Below are 22,664 nucleotides of genomic sequence, written 5' to 3' on the forward strand. Positions count from 1 at the left end.
AACAACATCTCAGGATTTTAAAAAGGAATGTGCTACAGAATACAGTCCTGAGAAGGAAGCTTGGATGTTTTCTGAAATGGGTGTGTTTTAGCCCAGGCTATGGGCTAGAAAACCCCAAACTATATTTTGAGGCATGTCTGGCTGGACAAGTAATGGAAAGCCTGTACTACAAGATTGACAAAACCTTTCTCTTTTATGGTTCTAACATAAGAAAGAATTATTGCTCCAGAGAGATAAGAGAACCCACCCTTAAGGATTGTAAAGTTAACACAATGAAGGTATTTTAAGGACACATTCATATGACTGTCTAACTTATCTTCTTGCCATGTGTGCTTTTAGTAACTTTCCGTGAAAAGTTCAGTTTTACTTTACAGGACCAAGTTGCCATCCCTCAGTACATTTCATAACATTTCAATACAATTCCTTCTCTGTATTAAAATAAAGAACTCCTAGTGACCAGTGACTAGATTCAGGCAAGAGCAGAACAGGCAGTAAACATAAAATCTGCAAAGCTTTAAAATTGGGATTACATTTGGAAATACATCAACAGTGGGGGAAAAGACATTCTTTCACTGTCCTCCCATGTGGCTTTTTTTCCTTCACAAAGAAAAGGGCGTGTGAAAGGAATGGGCGTAACCTTTTGTGCTAGATAAGATGTGGCAGCAGCAGTCTGAATGTGCACCTTTCTCGCTGCATGTGTCGGTGTACATGTGACCATCCTCCCCTCATTCTCTGCAAGACTTTCTGTCTGCAAGAACATTCTCTGAATGAAGCTGTCTCATCACAAGGTAAGCAGTACTGTCCAAACACCATCTGACCTCTACATTGGCTCTGTGTACTACCACCAAGATGGAAGATTTGTTTGCGTCTATTGTAAGATAGTGAAAGTGATCAGATCCTTGAGTCTTGTGAGGGAGTAGCTGAGAAAAGAGCATCCGCATGCCTGTATTAAGACATCACAGTGTGGGTTAGATTCAGGTCAGTGTGCTGTGGATGTTTTCAAGTTCTGACATGATTTATGTGCCATAAAGAGGCATTGCAAACATTTCACATGTGGTGCATTAACCTTTAACTGCCTGTGACAGCTCAAAAGAATGAGATGCAGGGAACTTCAGTGATAATGACTATGTTAAACACAAGTGTGAATCTATGTCTTATGGTTAAAACAAGAAGATTTTTTTTTTTTTTACCAGTTTGTGGAGAAAAGCCATTCCTTTACAGGACATTCCCCAGTTTCATAGAAATTCAGTTTAGCCTTGTCTCATAAGTAACATACAAGTAATTACAAAACCTTTGAATGTGTTGTTCTATAGAAGATTTAAATTCCATAGAGGGGTCTGGTCCATACCCAGCAATCACTAGCTATGGTAAAAATACCTTAGTACAGGAAGATATCATTTCCTTGACATCTTTGTCACCATGTTTGCAACAATATTTTTACATCATTAGGAAAGAATGCTATTCACCATTTCCTGATGAAACTTGAACACAGAAGTCTCTGTCATAGTCTCTTACAAAGGAAAGAATGTTTTGTAAAATGAAGTATTCCCCATTACCACAGCTGTGTGAAAGAGCATTTCTATCAGGTATTTCTTTTGGAGAAAGAATTGTGTTTAAATATATAGTTTCAAAAGGACTGTGCATTGTGTTCTATAGATTTCAACATAACAGAATGTCACTGTCCAGCCATGGCAAGAAAATTGTCTTTGGCCTCACAAGGCACAGCAAGCACAACTTAATCAATACAGTAGAAGATGCACACAAGATACATATGCACCAGTGTATATTAGTAACAGAAATAGAGATTATTTAAATTGATCAAGGTTACTGCAAAAGACTCAAAAGATCTATACAGCTTTTATATATGCTAGAGGTATTCTATAGCATTAACCTAAGGGCAGCACTTAAACTGGGGGTGTATCATGGTTTTCTGTGTATTGCTGTCTTATACACATAATCCAGTGTTGTTTGTTGACAGCCCTATTATTGAGCTGTTGATCATTTTTTGTTAAATGCAAGTTGATTTAGATAATTTGTTTTAAACATTTCAGTTTGTGATTGTTATAAGATAAATATTCAAATCATACATTTATTTTACCAGCATAACACCTGCATGTTTTATAAAAGGTTTTCTAGTTCCTTCTGACCTTAATATATGACGATTCATTTGAATAATGTTCTAACCTGAGGACTTAAACCAAACTGCCTAAAAATTAGGTGAATCATCACATGTCCTTAGGACCAATGAGAGGACCAGTCTCATACTAAGTCTCAAACTCCAAGGTTTAACCTTTTTGGGTCAAGACTAACTGTTCCCCACTAAACATTATGATTTAGCATCTAAGTGTTTATGGGTTGGCCTGCTGAGTAAAGGACAGGTACATCACTGTACATATTTAGTAAACAGTAAAGTCTTAGAGTGATTTTTTCAATTGAACAGACCTTATTCCATTTTCATTACTATATTTTAACATGATTTGAATGTTGAAGTAAAAAATAAATAAATAAATACATTTGCACAAGTAAAACTTTTCTGGGACCCTTAGCAGCAAAGCCCTTTATTCATTCACAGTCTTTTCTTATAGTTTGTACTAAAGATGCATTTTTGCAATACCTCTGAGTCTGTGGCTTACATGTGCCAGTGAAAGGTAATCATATTATTGTGCAATGACAAAAGTGGTTGTGTAGTCATTACAAATGCTTTTGACAATAACGTGTCTTTATTTGTTACACATGCATTTGACAAAAAAAGCGGGTTATGTAGTCATTAAACATGCTTTTGCAGTCACCGCTGATGAATAGATACTGAGGGTGTGTGTGTGCGCGTGTGAATGATATGTTGACAGCCAGTTTGCACGCAAGTGACCTGTTGTAGTGCTGCTACCAATGCTCACAAATTGCTCGGAGTGGAAGTACTGATGATGAAAGGAGCCACGGCCACGCCCTCTCTCACACAGGCACTAATAACAAGGCTAAACTGCACTAAGCATGTACTTGTCTGGGACAAGAAGTTGTCATGCACTGACGTTTTAAATCCAGTTCTATTTTGTTTCAAATTTTATTTTTAGCTCTTAAAAATGAAAAAGGTCCCCAATGGGCATGCTTCTAGACATTAATATGCAATGTATTGACTTATGGCCTAACATTAGAAAAGGCTCATATGGTTAATGTTGTCTATGAAAGGTCTGTTCTTGTTCATTGCCTAATCTTGAGTCTCTTCAGGTGTATGACATCATGTGGATCACACATGATTTTACAACTGAGCGGCGTGGAGTGAATCCAGTGTTTAAGCTACCCAAAATATGTGAAGTGTGCACCATTTAACTGTAATCAATTATTGCATTTACAATGTGAAATGTCATGCTTTGCTGATGCAGTACCTGTCAAATGTGTAACGCAGCTGGCACGAGCGCCGCAGGGAGTGGGGCAGGACGCACAGACTCCCTCGACTGTGAAGGACGTTTGACATTAGACATACAACGAAGGTGGCAGTCAATACTGACGGAAAACATGACTACACTTAACGTTAAACGAAGAACATGTCCATTAATACGGGACTACACTAAATGTTATGGCTACAATGATCGAAATCAACACATACGTAGCGACAATGACCAACAAAGGGAGCACACACGGACAGGAGTATAAATAGACACAAGACATTAACATTCAACCATATACACGTGTCCGCAATCCCGGTGGGCATTCTTTGCAGACGACCCCTCCATAAGGTCGCGGTTTCTGACGCTTCCCCTTCCGGGATAGCGAACTCAAGGCTGCTGTGCACACAAACAAACACCGCACGGCATTGCCCGGTGCCCACCCAGCACAAGGCGGCCCAGGAACCTCCCACCTAGGAGACCTTCACAAGCTAGGGAGAAAAGCAGAGTGCCTGCCTCTCTGGGGTCAGTCCGACGCTGTCCCCATAATGTGATGCGCCTAAAAATACACAAGGTGCAAATACATGCAGTTGCGCCAACCAACAAACAAGGCTCTGTGCTACAGCGCCTGCGGGGTTAAACGTGTAGTTGGGCCCATCGGACACGCGGGGGTGCACGTCCGCCCTGGTTCCGTACGTGCAGCCTCCCCTAACGGTCCTCCTCTGGGGCGATCCTAGAGCGGCAGGATCGAGGAACTCCCCCTCCAGGACTTTGGGCGGACCCCTCCAGTCATCCTTCTGGTGGGTCCGTAGAAGCGGAAGAACTTCCGCGAACTTCCCAATCTCCTGGGATCCAGGCTACAGGTTGGGACGTGCCTCAGCACCATCCACGAGGAAGTAGGCGTCCTGTGGTGGTTGCTCATTCTCTAATGAAGCTGGCCTGAGTGCCGCAGGGAGTGGGGCAGGACGCACAGACTCCCTCGACTGTGAAGGATGATTATTGACATTTGACAAATACAACGAAGGTGGCACTCACAACACTGACGAAAAACATGACTCTACACTTAACGTTAAACGAAGAATACGTTTACACTAATACGGGACTACACAAAACAACGTTACAGCTACAATGAACGAAATTAACACATACGTAGCGACAATGACCATCAAAACGAGCACACACAGACAGGGGGTTAAATAAACACACAAGACATTAACATTAAACCTTATACATGTGTGTGCAATCCTGGGGGGTGTACAAAAATAGTACATTTTCGAATCCCCCTGCGGGTCATACCACGTGACTTATGGGGGGCGGAGCAGTCCGTGACAATCTTGCCATCATGAATTTATTTGTTGCAGAGCCTGTTTTCCCCTTCTTTACATCTGTTCTTACACATGTATTTTTGCTAACTCAGCTAGAGGTGAGACAGGCTGGTATGTGTGAGACAAGGTGTAACAGGTAAAAAATCTGATCTGTCTGCAAATCTTATCAGTTATCGTATGTCTTGTGTGACTTGCGAAAGAATATCCCAAATGGAATGTAATACCTGTCTTTGCACCTGACCTGTATGTTATTGTGAAAAAGTCTACAGATTTGTCTAATTCAGTTCTTCATTTAGCTTTCATGGGGTATTGTATGTTTTTGTGAGCCTCTCGAGTCCTTTTAGGATGCAGACTTTAACTGACTTTGCTCATGGAATTCAGCATTTGAAATGGATGAGAAAACAACAAAAAATGAGAACAGATTAAAACAAAAAAGTCAAATATAGGTCTTCCAATGTCAGTACTACATAACTCATATACTACTTTTTTAAATTTCTGATTTAATTATATTTCTTGCACATATTCAAAATAGACTTTCTATTGGATTTACTGTGCAAGTCATTGGCACCCATGAAATGCTGAGCTATTTAACTGGGCATCAATTATTTATTTTGCATGAAAAATACTATATAAGACAAACAAACACTACTATATTCATGCAAATAAACACCAATACAATTAAAAGTAACATGATTTTAACTATTTGTTGGTTGTTCAGTAAAGAGTACAAGTAGATGTATTTAGACCCATGGACCCTGCAGCTGTACATGACTGGCTCTAGTAATGAGACTAAAATCTGTGCCTGGGTATCATGAAGACTTCAGTGAAAAGCCCATCACTACCTCCATCGACTCCTCTGCTAGATACACTGCTAGTGTATAGATGTTTCCCATGAGGGGTCAGACTAGTTCTTACCAAATAATATGAATACCTCTCCCAAGTATTTGTTAGTCATTTCTTAAGGCTTATAATCTACTTTTATAAGATAAGATTATAGCTAAAGAAAGGTAGAAGCATAAAGAAATGTGCAAGGCTAGACTAAATGTCCCCATGCAACAGCCCACTTACCCACTTTGGCTGAGCTGGCCCTCTGTAGGAACAAAAAAGTGTGTTTTTGCTATTGTGGCTTCATAAATACTAGTAGGCCATAAAAATTGCTAAAGTTAGACCAAACTAAATTGCTATATCATATAAACCTTTTCTACTTTTATAGACAGGCCTCCAAAGGACATAAGCCATTTAACTCCAAACAAACCCAGAAGATATTACAGAGTGGTAATTCTCCTCTCTACAAATTCTCTGACTATATCTACAATCATATGTTTATTTACACTAACAAGGTGCACCTCATTCATTCATCTTTAAAAAAAACAACAATTTACTAATTTAATATGGATTGGTGGTTACTTAAATTATTACATTATTTTACACCATTTATAGAAGTAATATGGTTAGAACAGCCCCTCAAAATGTCTACATATACCAGCATGGAGGGAAAAGACAAACTGAGAAAACCCTAACAAGATGTTCACTTCAGTCATGAACTGAAATGCATAGTTCCTTTATGTAATATTATTTTTATACCATTAGTGTCACGGAATGCTCGCCTCCCATGAGTCACGTGGTTTGGCCCGCCACGTGCAGTGGGAGGGCTGTTTTGTTTGTAACCACACCTGCACACACCTGCACCTCTTTCGTGCTTATGTATATAAACCCTTGTCATTGTGTGTAGTGTGTTGGTCATTGCTGATGTAGCGTGTTGTTTGTAAGCATATGTATCAGTCGTGACTATGTTCGTTTAAGATCGTGTTAAATGTTGGAAGTTGTTAGTGTTTAATGTGCTTATGTTCATTGTTTGTGTTTACACGCGAGTGCCACTTTCGTCCTTTGTGTTTTATGTAAATAAATGTTTGTCCGTGTCGAGAGAGTCCGTGCGTCTCGCTCTATGCCCATCGACACTCGGGGCACCATGTTACAATTAGATCACTGTTTTGCACAAAATTCACCAAGATTTACATGTTGTTCAAAAAGAGGAAACATACCTATAGGTGGTACGGTTCTGCCATTTTCTCATTTCTATAAACAAATATTATTCAATATTATTCTCTCTGGGCTCACAATAAAATAGTTTATTTTATATTTGTTTCATTTACAGGTTTGAAAGTAAGATATTTTCAGAAAATGCCCTCTCAGGAACATGGCCAGGGGGCAGTGGCTGGAGTGTTTCTTGAAACATCAAATGAGACTCTAACCATATACCAAGCACTGAAGAAACGTTTACTAAAACCAGGGACATGTTTGGCCCTTTTAGAAGCCCAAGCAGCAACTGAGGGAATCATTGATCCTATCAAGAACAGAAAACTGTCAGTGGAAGATGCTGTCAAAGAAGGAATTGTGGGTCCAGAGATGAATGACAAACTACAATTTGCCGAAAAGGCTCGGCTGGGTTATTTGGATCCTTATACCAACCAACCAATCTCAATATTCCAGGCCATGCAGAAAGATGTGGTTTCAAAAGAATATGCCATCAGACTGCTTCAGGCACAGATTTCTACTAGAGGGATTTATGACCCAATTGAGAAATGTTATATTTCAGAAGAGCAAGCCTGTGAGAGGGGGCATTATGAAAAAGGCATAGTCACAGACCAGACTGATGCAATTAGAGTCTTGTATGATCCCAACTCTCAGGAAAATCTCTCATATCCACTTATGATGGAGAAATGCACTATAGATTCACAAACTGGTTTGCTACTACTCCCGGTCTCTATAACATTCAAAGGGCTTCGTAAGGGAGTGTCATCGCATGAAATGCTAGAATCAAAAATTATTGACCAGGAAACATATGAAGATCTACAAAAAGGCAAGACCACAGCTAAGAGTTTAATGCTCTTAGAGACAGTGAAGGAGTATCTGGAAGGAAAAGGGAGCATTGGGGGAGTGATACTGCCATCCTCTAATAAAAAAATGAGCATTTATCAGGCAATGAAGCAAGGCATCCTCATGCCTGGAACAGCATTAGTACTACTAGAGGCACAGGCAGCTACTGGATTCATGATTGACCCTATTGAAAACAAAAAGTTGAGTGTTGATGATGCTATCAAAAACAAACTTGTAGGACCGGAACACCATGCAAAACTGCTTACAGCAGAAAGTGCAGTCACTGGTTACAAAGATCCTTACACAGGGGAAATAATTTCACTGTTTCAGGCTCTATCTAAAGATCTTATTGTGAAAGCACACGGCATCCGCTTGCTTGAGGCACAAATTGCCACAGGTGGAATTATTGATCCAATAAATAGCCACAGAATTCCTGTAGATGTTGCATACAACCGAGGTTTCTTTAGTAAGGAGATGAATGACATCCTTAAAGATTCTGGAGATGATACCAAAGGATTCTTTGATCCAAACACAAGAGAAAATCTTACTTACTTGCAGCTGATAAATCATTGTGTCATTGATCCTGCCACAGGCATCACATTGCTCCCTCTACATGAGGAAAATGGTAGCCAAAATCACAAGTTCATTGACTATAAAATCAAAGTTACCTTCAAGGATGTTATGGTTAAAGTACAAGGTGGAAAGTACAAGGGAATGACCATTTCAATTTGGGAATTACTGATGTCTGAATACTTCACTGAAGCACAAAGGCAGGATATTATTCTGCAGTACAAGAATGGAAACCTTACAACTGAGATGATAATCACCAACATCCAGAAGGTTATTGAACACTCAGAGAAATCAACCACTGTGAATTTTGAAGGCATCAGAGAACAAGTCACTGCAGATCAACTAGCTGAGGCTGGCATAATTTCCATGAAAGATTTGGAGAAACTCAAAAATGGAAATATAACTGTAGAGGATGTTATACAGGATGAATCAGTGCAAACATACCTACAAGGTAAGGGAAGCATTGCAGGGGTTTTACTTCCTGACTCACAAATTCTGACAATCTACCAGGCCAAACAAAGAGGAGTGCTAAGACCAGGAACAGCACTCATTCTACTGGAAGCACAGGCAGCAACAGGATTCATCATTGATCCAATTGCAAACCAAAGGTTTTCAGTGGATGATGCCATTAAGGCTAGAGTAGTGGGGCCTGAGTTTCATATAAACCTGCTCTCAGCTGAAAAGGCAGTAACAGGCTATAAAGACCCATACACAAACACAACCATATCTTTGTTCCAGGCAATGCAGAAAGAGCTGATCCTGAAAGATCATGGAATTCGTCTTCTGGAAGCCCAGATTGCCACTGGAGGTATAATTGACCCAGTAAATAGTCACCGAATTCCAATCAATATTGCCTACAAAAAAGGCTACTTTGATGTTAAAATGAATGAAATTCTGCTTGATCCTTCAGACGACACAAAAGGTTTCTTTGACCCGAACACTCATGAAAATCTTACCTATCTACAGCTGATGGACAGATGTGTCACTGATCCTAGTACAGGCCTCCGACTTCTGCCAATCAAAGGAAAAGACAAGGGAATCAAAATACTTGACAACATCAAAGAGACATTCCAAGCTATTGTTGTCACTGTGAAGTATGGTCGATTAAGAAACAAGCATGTGACACTTTGGGATCTCATTAACTCTGAATATTTATCAGAGGAAAAAAGACAGGAACTGCTTCAACGGTACAAGTCAGGGACTGTAACGGTGAAGGAAATCATTACAATAATCCTTGAAATTATTGAGAACAAAGAAGTTGTGAGGAACACTGATCTCTACATCCAGGGTCTAAGGAAAACAATCTCTATTTTGGATCTTCTGAAACTGAAGATTATAGATGAAGAAACATACAAAAGTTTGCTTGAGGGGAAACTTACAATTAGGGAACTTCTTCAAAGGAATTCTGTTAGGGATGCCGTAGGAGGAAATAGCTGCATAGCTGGTGTGATTCTTAAACCATCAGGTCAGAAAATGAGCATCTATGAAGCTAGGAAAAGGGGTTTGCTTTCCCCTGGTACTGCACTTTGCCTTCTAGAAGCACAGGCTGCCACTGGTTTCATTGTTGACCCTATAAAGAACCAAAGATTCACTGTTGAGGAGTCCTTAAAACAGCAGTTAGTTGGACCAGAGCTATATGAAAAGCTTCTGTCTGCTGAGCAGGCAGTAACTGGATACAAAGATCCTTACACTAGAGAAAATATATCACTTTTCCAAGCCATGAAGAAGGATCTCATTCTGTACCAGCATGGCATACGTTTACTGGAAGCCCAAATTGCAACTGGTGGCATAATTGATCCTGTAAAATCTTTACATTTGCCTTGTGAAGCTGCATACAGAATGGGTTATTTTGATGCAGAAATGTACAAGACCCTATTGGATCCAAGTGATGACACGAAGGGATTTATTGACCCCAATACACAGGAGAACATAACTTACAAGGAGATGATAAAAAGGAGCATCAAAGATCCTGACACTGGAGTGAACCTTCTGCCACTGGCTGTCAAGGGAAAATTTCAAGAAAAAGAAGAGGAAATCCTCTCAGATTCTGAAATAAAAAAGGAGTTTGAAAAACATACAGTTTCTGTTTCTTTTGGATGCTTTTCTGGACATCCCATTTCTCTGTGGGAGTTGATTCATTCTATGTATTTCACTCATGAACAAAGACAAAGTTTCAAAGAACAATACCGATCAAATATGGCAAAACTTCAAGATATAGCCACTATGGTCATTACAACTATAGCTGAACTGGAAAAGAAGAAAGCAACCCCTCAAACAACAATGGGTCTGAGAAAACCTGTTTCTATTAAACAACTTTTTGATTATGAAATCATTGAAGCCTCTACGTACCAGGATTTGCAAAATGGGGAAATTGCTTTAGAAGAAGTGGTAAAACATGATTCAGTGCAACATTATTTGAAGGGCACAGGAAGCATTGCTGGAGTGATACTTCAACCAACTGAAAAGGTGATGTGCTTATATGAAGCCAAAACGAAAGGACTGCTAAGTCCTGATATGGCACTGATATTGCTTGAAGCTCAGGCAGCAACAGGTTTTATGATCGATCCAATAAAGAACAATTATCTCACTGTTGAAGAGGCTGCCAAAGAGAGCCTCATTGGTCCAGATTTGCTTGAGTATTTATTTTTAGCTGAAAAAGCTACCACTGGATTTACAGACCCATACACTGATGAGCTAATATGCTTATTTGAAGCTATGAAAAAAGATCTAATCCCCCAAAATCATGGACTCAGACTCTTAGAGGCACAGCTGGCTACAGGGGGAATCATTGATCCAGTTTGTAGCCATCGGCTGCCTACTAGTCATGCCATAAAACATGGGCTCCTGGATGAGGAGGTCTGCCAGCTTCAGATGAATGTTCGTGATGATACAACATGGTATTCTGACCAAAACACAAAAGAAAAACTGACTTACCATCAGCTTAGACAGAGATGTGTCAGAAGTTCTGGCACAGGTCTTCTTCTTTTGCCTGTTGCTGAACATAATGAGAGATCAGCTTACACTGATGAGCAAGTAAAAGCTGTCTTCAAAGAGAAGTCTATTGACAACATTGCAGGAAAGTTTGAAGGACTCCGAGTGTCCTTGTGGGATGTCATAATGTCGGAATACATAACAACAAAAAAGAGAGAGCAGCTAATTGAAGATTACAAGTCAGGCAAATTAGCATTACAGGAATTAAAACAAATAGTTACAACAATTGTAATTGAAGTGACAACAAAGAAACATTCCTTTAAAGGCCTCAGAAAAAAGGTTTCAGCAAGTGAGCTTTTTGAATCAAAAATTATATCTGGAAAAATGTTAAATGAAATTATCAATGAGGAAGTAACAGATGAGGAAATAAATCAAACTGACCAAATCCAAAAATATCTTGGATCAACAAATTGCATTGCAGGTGTGTTTGTACAGTCCACTAAAGAGAAAATGAGCATTTACCAAGCCAAATGCAAAGGACTATTGAAACCTGGAACCTCACTGGTTTTACTGGAGGCACAGGCAGCTACTGGATTCATGATTGATCCAGTGAAGAACAATAAACTCTCAGTAGAGGAAGCAGTAGCTCAGGGACTAGTGGGGTCTGAATGGAAAAACAAACTGCTCTCTGCTGAGAGGGCAGTCACTGGCTATACCGACCCCCACACAGGAAACGTCATTTCATTGTTCCAGGCCTTGAAGAAAGATCTTATTGTCAAGGACCATGGCATTCGTCTCCTGGAAGCACAGATCGCTACTGGTGGCATTATTGATCCAGTGCACAGTCACCGTGTGCCAGTGGAGGTGGCCTACCAGAGAGGATACTTTGATGAAGAAATGAACCAAATCCTTGCCACCCCAGATGACGACACCAAGGGCTTCTTTGATCCCAACACGGAGGAAAATCTCACATACTTGCAGCTTGTTGAAAGGTGTGTGAAAGATGCAGAAACAGATCTAAGCCTGCTTGTTGTAGTAAAGAAAGGAGAATTTTATTTCTTTATTGATGAATGTACAAAGACAATTCTTAAAACCACAACCACGGACCAGGCAGGAGGAAAATTCCAGGGACAGGTGGTGTCTCTTTGGGAACTCTTATACTCTAAATACATCACAGAGGAAAAGAGAAGAGATCTGGTGCAGCAGTTTAAGTCTGGCACAATAACGATTGAATACTTTTTGGAGCATGTTCTGACAATTGTACAGCAGAAAACCTCTAGCATTCCTGTTATTACCCCACCCAAAATATCAAAGGTTCTAACCTTCAAAGGCATCAAAAAACAAGTGTCAGCTCAGGATTTGCTGAAATCTAAAATCATTAATGAGAAAATTTATGAAGAACTCACTGCTGAAAAGGTTACGGTGGAACAAGTAAGCCAAATTGATTCTGTGCGCAAGTATCTGCAAGGAACTAACAGCATTGCAGGTGTGTTTGTACAGTCCACTAAAGAGAAAATGAGCATTTACCAAGCCAGATGCAAAGGACTATTGAAACCTGGAACCTCACTGGTTTTACTGGAGGCACAGGCAGCTACTGGATTCATGATTGATCCAGTGAAGAACAATAAGCTCTCAGTAGAGGAAGCAGTAGCTCAGGGACTAGTGGGGTCTGAATGGAAAAACAAACTGCTCTCTGCTGAGAGGGCAGTCACTGGCTATACCGACCCCCACACAGGAAACGTCATTTCATTGTTCCAGGCCTTGAAGAAAGATCTTATTGTCAAGGACCATGGCATTCGTCTCCTGGAAGCACAGATCGCTACTGGTGGCATTATTGATCCAGTGCACAGTCACCGTGTGCCAGTGGAGGTGGCCTACCAGAGAGGATACTTTGATGAAGAAATGAACCAAATCCTTGCCACCCCAGATGACGACACCAAGGGCTTCTTTGATCCCAACACGGAGGAAAATCTCACATACTTGCAGCTTGTTGAAAGGTGTGTGAAAGATGCAGAAACAGATCTAAGCCTGCTTGTTGTAGTAAAGAAAGGAGAATTTTATTTCTTTATTGATGAATGTACAAAGACAATTCTTAAAACCACAACCACGGACCAGGCAGGAGGAAAATTCCAGGGACAGGTGGTCTCTCTTTGGGAACTCTTATACTCTAAATACATCACAGAGGAAAAGAGAAGAGATCTGGTGCAGCAGTTTAAGTCTGGCACAATAACGATTGAATACTTTTTGGAGCATGTTCTGACAATTGTACAGCAGAAAACCTCTAGCATTCCTGTTATTACCCCACCCAAAATATCAAAGGTTCTAACCTTCAAAGGCATCAAAAAACAAGTGTCAGCTCAGGAATTGCTGAAATCTAAAATCATTAATGAGAAAATGTATGAAGAACTCACTGCTGAAAAGGTTACGGTGGAACAAGTAAGCCAAATTGATTCTGTGCGCAGGTATCTGCAAGGAACTAACAGCATTGCAGGTGTGTTTGTACAGTCCACTAAAGAGAAAATGAGCATTTACCAAGCCAGCTGCAAAGGACTATTGAAACCTGGAACCTCACTGGTTTTACTGGAGGCACAGGCAGCTACTGGATTCATGATTGATCCAGTGAAGAACAATAAGCTCTCAGTAGAGGAAGCAGTAGCTCAGGGACTAGTGGGGTCTGAATGGAAAAACAAACTGCTCTCTGCTGAGAGGGCAGTCACTGGCTATACCGACCCCCACACAGGAAACGTCATTTCATTGTTCCAGGCCTTGAAGAAAGATCTTATTGTCAAGGACCATGGCATTCGTCTCCTGGAAGCACAGATCGCTACTGGTGGCATTATTGATCCAGTGCACAGTCACCGTGTGCCAGTGGAGGTGGCCTACCAGAGAGGATACTTTGATGAAGAAATGAACCAAATCCTTGCCACCCCAGATGACGACACCAAGGGCTTCTTTGATCCCAACACGGAGGAAAATCTCACATACTTGCAGCTTGTTGAAAGGTGTGTGAAAGATGCAGAAACAGATCTAAGCCTGCTTGTTGTAGTAAAGAAAGGAGAATTTTATTTCTTTATTGATGAATGTACAAAGACAATTCTTAAAACCACAACCACGGACCAGGCAGGAGGAAAATTCCAGGGACAGGTGGTGTCTCTTTGGGAACTCTTATACTCTAAATACATCACAGAGGAAAAGAGAAGAGATCTGGTGCAGCAGTTTAAGTCTGGCACAATAACGATTGAATACTTTTTGGAGCATGTTCTGACAATTGTACAGCAGAAAACCTCTAGCATTCCTGTTATTACCCCACCCAAAATATCAAAGGTTCTAACCTTCAAAGGCATCAAAAAACAAGTGTCAGCTCAGGATTTGCTGAAATCTAAAATCATTAATGAGAAAATTTATGAAGAACTCACTGCTGAAAAGGTTACGGTGGAACAAGTAAGCCAAATTGATTCTGTGCGCAAGTATCTGCAAGGAACTAACAGCATTGCAGGTGTGTTTGTACAGTCCACTAAAGAGAAAATGAGCATTTACCAAGCCAGATGCAAAGGACTATTGAAACCTGGAACCTCACTGGTTTTACTGGAGGCACAGGCAGCTACTGGATTCATGATTGATCCAGTGAAGAACAATAAGCTCTCAGTAGAGGAAGCAGTAGCTCAGGGACTAGTGGGGTCTGAATGGAAAAACAAACTGCTCTCTGCTGAGAGGGCAGTCACTGGCTATACCGACCCCCACACAGGAAACGTCATTTCATTGTTCCAGGCCTTGAAGAAAGATCTTATTGTCAAGGACCATGGCATTCGTCTCCTGGAAGCACAGATCGCTACTGGTGGCATTATTGATCCAGTGCACAGTCACCGTGTGCCAGTGGAGGTGGCCTACCAGAGAGGATACTTTGATGAAGAAATGAACCAAATCCTTGCCACCCCAGATGACGACACCAAGGGCTTCTTTGATCCCAACACGGAGGAAAATCTCACATACTTGCAGCTTGTTGAAAGGTGTGTGAAAGATGCAGAAACAGATCTAAGCCTGCTTGTTGTAGTAAAGAAAGGAGAATTTTATTTCTTTATTGATGAATGTACAAAGACAATTCTTAAAACCACAACCACGGACCAGGCAGGAGGAAAATTCCAGGGACAGGTGGTCTCTCTTTGGGAACTCTTATACTCTAAATATATCACAGAGGAAAAGAGAAGAGATCTGGTGCAGCAGTTTAAGTCTGGCACAATAACGATTGAATACTTTTTGGAGCAGGTTCTGACAATTGTACAGCAGAAAACCTCTAGCATTCCTGTTATTACCCCACCCAAAATATCAAAGGTTCTAACCTTCAAAGGCATCAAAAAACAAGTGTCAGCTCAGGAATTGCTGAAATCTAAAATCATTAATGAGAAAATTTATGAAGAACTCACTGCTGAAAAGGTTACGGTGGAACAAGTAAGCCAAATTGATTCTGTGCGCAGGTATCTGCAAGGAACAAACAGCATTGCAGGTGTGTTTGTACAGTCCACTAAAGAGAAAATGAGCATTTACCAAGCCAAATGCAAAGGACTATTGAAACCTGGAACCTCACTGGTTTTACTGGAGGCACAGGCAGCTACTGGATTCATGATTGATCCAGTGAAGAACAATAAACTCTCAGTAGAGGAAGCAGTAGCTCAGGGACTAGTGGGGTCTGAATGGAAAAACAAACTGCTCTCTGCTGAGAGGGCAGTCACTGGCTATACCGACCCCCACACAGGAAACGTCATTTCATTGTTCCAGGCCTTGAAGAAAGATCTTATTGTCAAGGACCATGGCATTCGTCTCCTGGAAGCACAGATCGCTACTGGTGGCATTATTGATCCAGTGCACAGTCACCGTGTGCCAGTGGAGGTGGCCTACCAGAGAGGATACTTTGATGAAGAAATGAACCAAATCCTTGCCACCCCAGATGACGACACCAAGGGCTTCTTTGATCCCAACACGGAGGAAAATCTCACATACTTGCAGCTTGTAGAAAGGTGTGTGAAAGATGCAGAAACAGATCTAAGCCTGCTTGTTGTAGTAAAGAAAGGAGAATTTTATTTCTTTATTGATGAATGTACAAAGACAATTCTTAAAACCACAACCACGGACCAGGCAGGAGGAAAATTCCAGGGACAGGTGGTGTCTCTTTGGGAACTCTTATACTCTAAATACATCACAGAGGAAAAGAGAAGAGATCTGGTGCAGCAGTTTAAGTCTGGCACAATAACGATTGAATACTTTTTGGAGCATGTTCTGACAATTGTACAGCAGAAAACCTCTAGCATTCCTGTTATTACCCCACCCAAAATATCAAAGGTTCTAACCTTCAAAGGCATCAAAAAACAAGTGTCAGCTCAGGAATTGCTGAAATCTAAAATCATTAATGAGAAAATGTATGAAGAGCTCACTGCTGAAAAGGTTACGGTGGAACAAGTAAGCCAAATTGATTCTGTGCGCAGGTATCTGCAAGGAACAAACAGCATTGCAGGTGTGTTTGTACAGTCCACTAAAGAGAAAATGAGCATTTACCAAGCCAAATGCAAAGGACTATTGAAACCTGGAACCTCACTGGTTTTACTGGAGGCACAGGCAGCTACTGGATTCATGATTGATCCAGTGAAGAACAATAAACTCTCAGTAGAGGAAGCAGTAGCTCAGGGACTAGTGGGGTCTGAATGGAAAAACAAACTGCTCTCTGCTGAGAGGGCAGTCACTGGCTATACCGACCCCCACACAGGAAACGTCATTTCATTGTTCCAGGCCTTGAAGAAAGATCTTATTGTCAAGGACCATGGCATTCGTCTCCTGGAAGCACAGATCGCTACTGGTGGCATTATTGATCCAGTGCACAGTCACCGTGTGCCAGTGGAGGTGGCCTACCAGAGAGGATACTTTGATGAAGAAATGAACCAAATCCTTGCCACCCCAGATGACGACACCAAGGGCTTCTTTGATCCCAACACGGAGGAAAATCTCACATACTTGCAGCTTGTTGAAAGGTGTGTGAAAGATGCAGAAACAGATCTAAGCCTGCTTGTTGTAGTAAAGAAAGGAGAATTTTATTTCTTTATTGATGAATGTACAAAGACAATTCTTAAAACCACAACCACGGACCAGGCAGGAGGAAAATTCCAGGGACAGGTGGTCTCTCTTTGGGAACTCTTATACTCTAAATACATCACAGAGGAAAAGAGAAGAGATCTGGTGCAGCAGTTTAAGTCTGGCACAATAACGATTGAATACTTTTTGGAGCATGTTCTGACAATTGTACAGCAGAAAACCTCTAGCATTCCTGTTATTACCCCACCCAAAATATCAAAGGTTCTAACCTTCAAAGGCATCAAAAAACAAGTGTCAGCTCAGGATTTGCTGAAATCTAAAATCATTAATGAGAAAATTTATGAAGAACTCACTGCTGAAAAGGTTACGGTGGAACAAGTAAGCCAAATTGATTCTGTGCGCAAGTATCTGCAAGGAACTAACAGCATTGCAGGTGTGTTTGTACAGTCCACTAAAGAGAAAATGAGCATTTACCAAGCCAGATGCAAAGGACTATTGAAACCTGGAACCTCACTGGTTTTACTGGAGGCACAGGCAGCTACTGGATTCATGATTGATCCAGTGAAGAACAATAAGCTCTCAGTAGAGGAAGCAGTAGCTCAGGGACTAGTGGGGTCTGAATGGAAAAACAAACTGCTCTCTGCTGAGAGGGCAGTCACTGGCTATACCGACCCCCACACAGGAAACGTCATTTCATTGTTCCAGGCCTTGAAGAAAGATCTTATTGTCAAGGACCATGGCATTCGTCTCCTGGAAGCACAGATCGCTACTGGTGGCATTATTGATCCAGTGCACAGTCACCGTGTGCCAGTGGAGGTGGCCTACCAGAGAGGATACTTTGATGAAGAAATGAACCAAATCCTTGCCACCCCAGATGACGACACCAAGGGCTTCTTTGATCCCAACACGGAGGAAAATCTCACATACTTGCAGCTTGTTGAAAGGTGTGTGAAAGATGCAGAAACAGATCTAAGCCTGCTTGTTGTAGTAAAGAAAGGAGAATTTTATTTCTTTATTGATGAATGTACAAAGACAATTCTTAAAACCACAACCACGGACCAGGCAGGAGGAAAATTCCAGGGACAGGTGGTCTCTCTTTGGGAACTCTTATACTCTAAATATATCACAGAGGAAAAGAGAAGAGATCTGGTGCAGCAGTTTAAGTCTGGCACAATAACGATTGAATACTTTTTGGAGCAGGTTCTGACAATTGTACAGCAGAAAACCTCTAGCATTCCTGTTATTACCCCACCCAAAATATCAAAGGTTCTAACCTTCAAAGGCATCAAAAAACAAGTGTCAGCTCAGGAATTGCTGAAATCTAAAATCATTAATGAGAAAATTTATGAAGAACTCACTGCTGAAAAGGTTACGGTGGAACAAGTAAGCCAAATTGATTCTGTGCGCAGGTATCTGCAAGGAACAAACAGCATTGCAGGTGTGTTTGTACAGTCCACTAAAGAGAAAATGAGCATTTACCAAGCCAAATGCAAAGGACTATTGAAACCTGGAACCTCACTGGTTTTACTGGAGGCACAGGCAGCTACTGGATTCATGATTGATCCAGTGAAGAACAATAAACTCTCAGTAGAGGAAGCAGTAGCTCAGGGACTAGTGGGGTCTGAATGGAAAAACAAACTGCTCTCTGCTGAGAGGGCAGTCACTGGCTATACCGACCCCCACACAGGAAACGTCATTTCATTGTTCCAGGCCTTGAAGAAAGATCTTATTGTCAAGGACCATGGCATTCGTCTCCTGGAAGCACAGATCGCTACTGGTGGCATTATTGATCCAGTGCACAGTCACCGTGTGCCAGTGGAGGTGGCCTACCAGAGAGGATACTTTGATGAAGAAATGAACCAAATCCTTGCCACCCCAGATGACGACACCAAGGGCTTCTTTGATCCCAACACGGAGGAAAATCTCACATACTTGCAGCTTGTAGAAAGGTGTGTGAAAGATGCAGAAACAGATCTAAGCCTGCTTGTTGTAGTAAAGAAAGGAGAATTTTATTTCTTTATTGATGAATGTACAAAGACAATTCTTAAAACCACAACCACGGACCAGGCAGGAGGAAAATTCCAGGGACAGGTGGTGTCTCTTTGGGAACTCTTATACTCTAAATACATCACAGAGGAAAAGAGAAGAGATCTGGTGCAGCAGTTTAAGTCTGGCACAATAACGATTGAATACTTTTTGGAGCATGTTCTGACAATTGTACAGCAGAAAACCTCTAGCATTCCTGTTATTACCCCACCCAAAATATCAAAGGTTCTAACCTTCAAAGGCATCAAAAAACAAGTGTCAGCTCAGGAATTGCTGAAATCTAAAATCATTAATGAGAAAATGTATGAAGAGCTCACTGCTGAAAAGGTTACGGTGGAACAAGTAAGCCAAATTGATTCTGTGCGCAGGTATCTGCAAGGAACAAACAGCATTGCAGGTGTGTTTGTACAGTCCACTAAAGAGAAAATGAGCATTTACCAAGCCAAATGCAAAGGACTATTGAAACCTGGAACCTCACTGGTTTTACTGGAGGCACAGGCAGCTACTGGATTCATGATTGATCCAGTGAAGAACAATAAACTCTCAGTAGAGGAAGCAGTAGCTCAGGGACTAGTGGGGTCTGAATGGAAAAACAAACTGCTCTCTGCTGAGAGGGCAGTCACTGGCTATACCGACCCCCACACAGGAAACGTCATTTCATTGTTCCAGGCCTTGAAGAAAGATCTTATTGTCAAGGACCATGGCATTCGTCTCCTGGAAGCACAGATCGCTACTGGTGGCATTATTGATCCAGTGCACAGTCACCGTGTGCCAGTGGAGGTGGCCTACCAGAGAGGATACTTTGATGAAGAAATGAACCAAATCCTTGCCACCCCAGATGACGACACCAAGGGCTTCTTTGATCCCAACACGGAGGAAAATCTCACATACTTGCAGCTTGTTGAAAGGTGTGTGAAAGATGCAGAAACAGATCTAAGCCTGCTTGTTGTAGTAAAGAAAGGAGAATTTTATTTCTTTATTGATGAATGTACAAAGACAATTCTTAAAACCACAACCACGGACCAGGCAGGAGGAAAATTCCAGGGACAGGTGGTCTCTCTTTGGGAACTCTTATACTCTAAATACATCACAGAGGAAAAGAGAAGAGATCTGGTGCAGCAGTTTAAGTCTGGCACAATAACGATTGAATACTTTTTGGAGCAGGTTCTGACAAATGTACAGCAGAAAACTTCTAGTATTCCTGTTATTACCCCACCCAAAATATCAAAGGTTCTAACCTTCAAAGGCATCAAAAAACAAGTGTCAGCTCAGGAATTGCTGAAATCTAAAATCATTAATGAGAAAATTTATGAAGAACTCACTGCTGAAAAGGTTACGGTGGAACAAGTAAGCCAAATTGATTCTGTGCGCAGGTATCTGCAAGGAACAAACAGCATTGCAGGTGTGTTTGTACAGTCCACTAAAGAGAAAATGAGCATTTACCAAGCCAAATGCAAAGGACTATTGAAACCTGGAACCTCACTGGTTTTACTGGAGGCACAGGCAGCTACTGGATTCATGATTGATCCAGTGAAGAACAATAAACTCTCAGTAGAGGAAGCAGTAGCTCTGGGACTAGTGGGGTCTGAATGGAAAAACAAACTGCTCTCTGCTGAGAGGGCAGTCACTGGCTATACCGACCCCCACACAGGAAACGTCATTTCATTGTTCCAGGCCTTGAAGAAAGATCTTATTGTCAAGGACCATGGCATTCGTCTCCTGGAAGCACAGATCGCTACTGGTGGCATTATTGATCCAGTGCACAGTCACCGTGTGCCAGTGGAGGTGGCCTACCAGAGAGGATACTTTGATGAAGAAATGAACCAAATCCTTGCCACCCCAGATGACGACACCAAGGGCTTCTTTGATCCCAACACGGAGGAAAATCTCACATACTTGCAGCTTGTTGAAAGGTGTGTGAAAGATGCAGAAACAGATCTAAGCCTGCTTGTTGTAGTAAAGAAAGGAGAATTTTATTTCTTTATTGATGAATGTACAAAGACAATTCTTAAAACCACAACCACGGACCAGGCAGGAGGAAAATTCCAGGGACAGGTGGTCTCTCTTTGGGAACTCTTATACTCTAAATACATCACAGAGGAAAAGAGAAGAGATCTGGTGCAGCAGTTTAAGTCTGGCACAATAACGATTGAATACTTTTTGGAGCAGGTTCTGACAATTGTACAGCAGAAAACCTCTAGCATTCCTGTTATTACCCCACCCAAAATATCAAAGGTTCTAACCTTCAAAGGCATCAAAAAACAAGTGTCAGCTCAGGAATTGCTGAAATCTAAAATCATTAATGAGAAAATTTATGAAGAACTCACTGCTGAAAAGGTTACAGTGGAACAAGTAAGCCAAATTGATTCTGTGCGCAGGTATCTGCAAGGAACTAACAGCATTGCAGGTGTGTTTGTACAGTCCACTAAAGAGAAAATGAGCATTTACCAAGCCAAATGCAAAGGACTATTGAAACCTGGAACCTCACTGGTTTTACTGGAGGCACAGGCAGCTACTGGATTCATGATTGATCCAGTGAAGAACAATAAACTCTCAGTAGAGGAAGCAGTAGCTCAGGGACTAGTGGGGTCTGAATGGAAAAACAAACTGCTCTCTGCTGAGAGGGCAGTCACTGGCTATACCGACCCCCACACAGGAAACGTCATTTCATTGTTCCAGGCCTTGAAGAAAGATCTTATTGTCAAGGACCATGGCATTCGTCTCCTGGAAGCACAGATCGCTACTGGTGGCATTATTGATCCAGTGCACAGTCACCGTGTGCCAGTGGAGGTGGCCTACCAGAGAGGATACTTTGATGAAGAAATGAACCAAATCCTTGCCACCCCAGATGACGACACCAAGGGCTTCTTTGATCCCAACACGGAGGAAAATCTCACATACTTGCAGCTTGTTGAAAGGTGTGTGAAAGATCAAGCCAATGGTTTTATGTTACTCCTTTTGAAAAAGTAGACCATTTCCTTCGCTTACACTTTTTAATGTCTAAGCAGGTGATTCATTATAAAAACATTTTTTTTCTTTCTTTACTGCAATATGTTTACCGTGCTTTTACAAATTAATATGGTGAGTTTGGGAGTTACCTTTTCTTACAGATGTTTTAATCACGTACATTAAAGCAAGGAAAACATGAAACACCAAACGTTCTGGTTTAAAACCTTAATGTAGGTGCTTAGGACATGTTCTTACATTTTTGATACAAATATTTAACCAATTAGGAACTTTGAACAGGTAAGAATTAACAATGCAAGGAATGAGCATGTCAATAAAATCATAAAAGATTTAAAGCTTTATTCTTAACAGATCAGTAGTAGAAAAATACTTTTTACTTACTGCCTGAGTGAACTGTTTACTTTTACCCCATTAATAAACAATTTTTTTGAACTGTTTTGTCTGTTGTGTATGCGGAAAACACAACACAACACAACACAACACACACACA

The 22,664-nt window shown here is 41.2% G+C and overlaps 1 protein-coding gene across 1 annotated transcript; it reads left to right on the forward strand.

Moving 5' to 3' along the window:
• The first annotated feature begins 684 nt into the window (after positions 1–684).
• Positions 685–22,606, forward strand: eppk1 (epiplakin 1). The gene is made up of 2 exons (XM_035525710.2): positions 685–788; positions 6,861–22,606. Exons 1-2 carry the CDS (start codon positions 695–697, stop codon positions 22,175–22,177), a joined length of 15,411 nt encoding a protein of 5,136 aa, XP_035381603.2. The 5' UTR covers positions 685–694; the 3' UTR covers positions 22,178–22,606.
• Positions 22,607–22,664: the final 58 nt, after the last annotated feature.

The sequence above is a fragment of the Electrophorus electricus genome, chromosome 6 (assembly GCF_041902795.1).
Source record: "Electrophorus electricus isolate QZ-2024a chromosome 6, ASM4190279v1, whole genome shotgun sequence".
NCBI lineage: Eukaryota > Metazoa > Chordata > Actinopteri > Gymnotiformes > Gymnotidae > Electrophorus > Electrophorus electricus.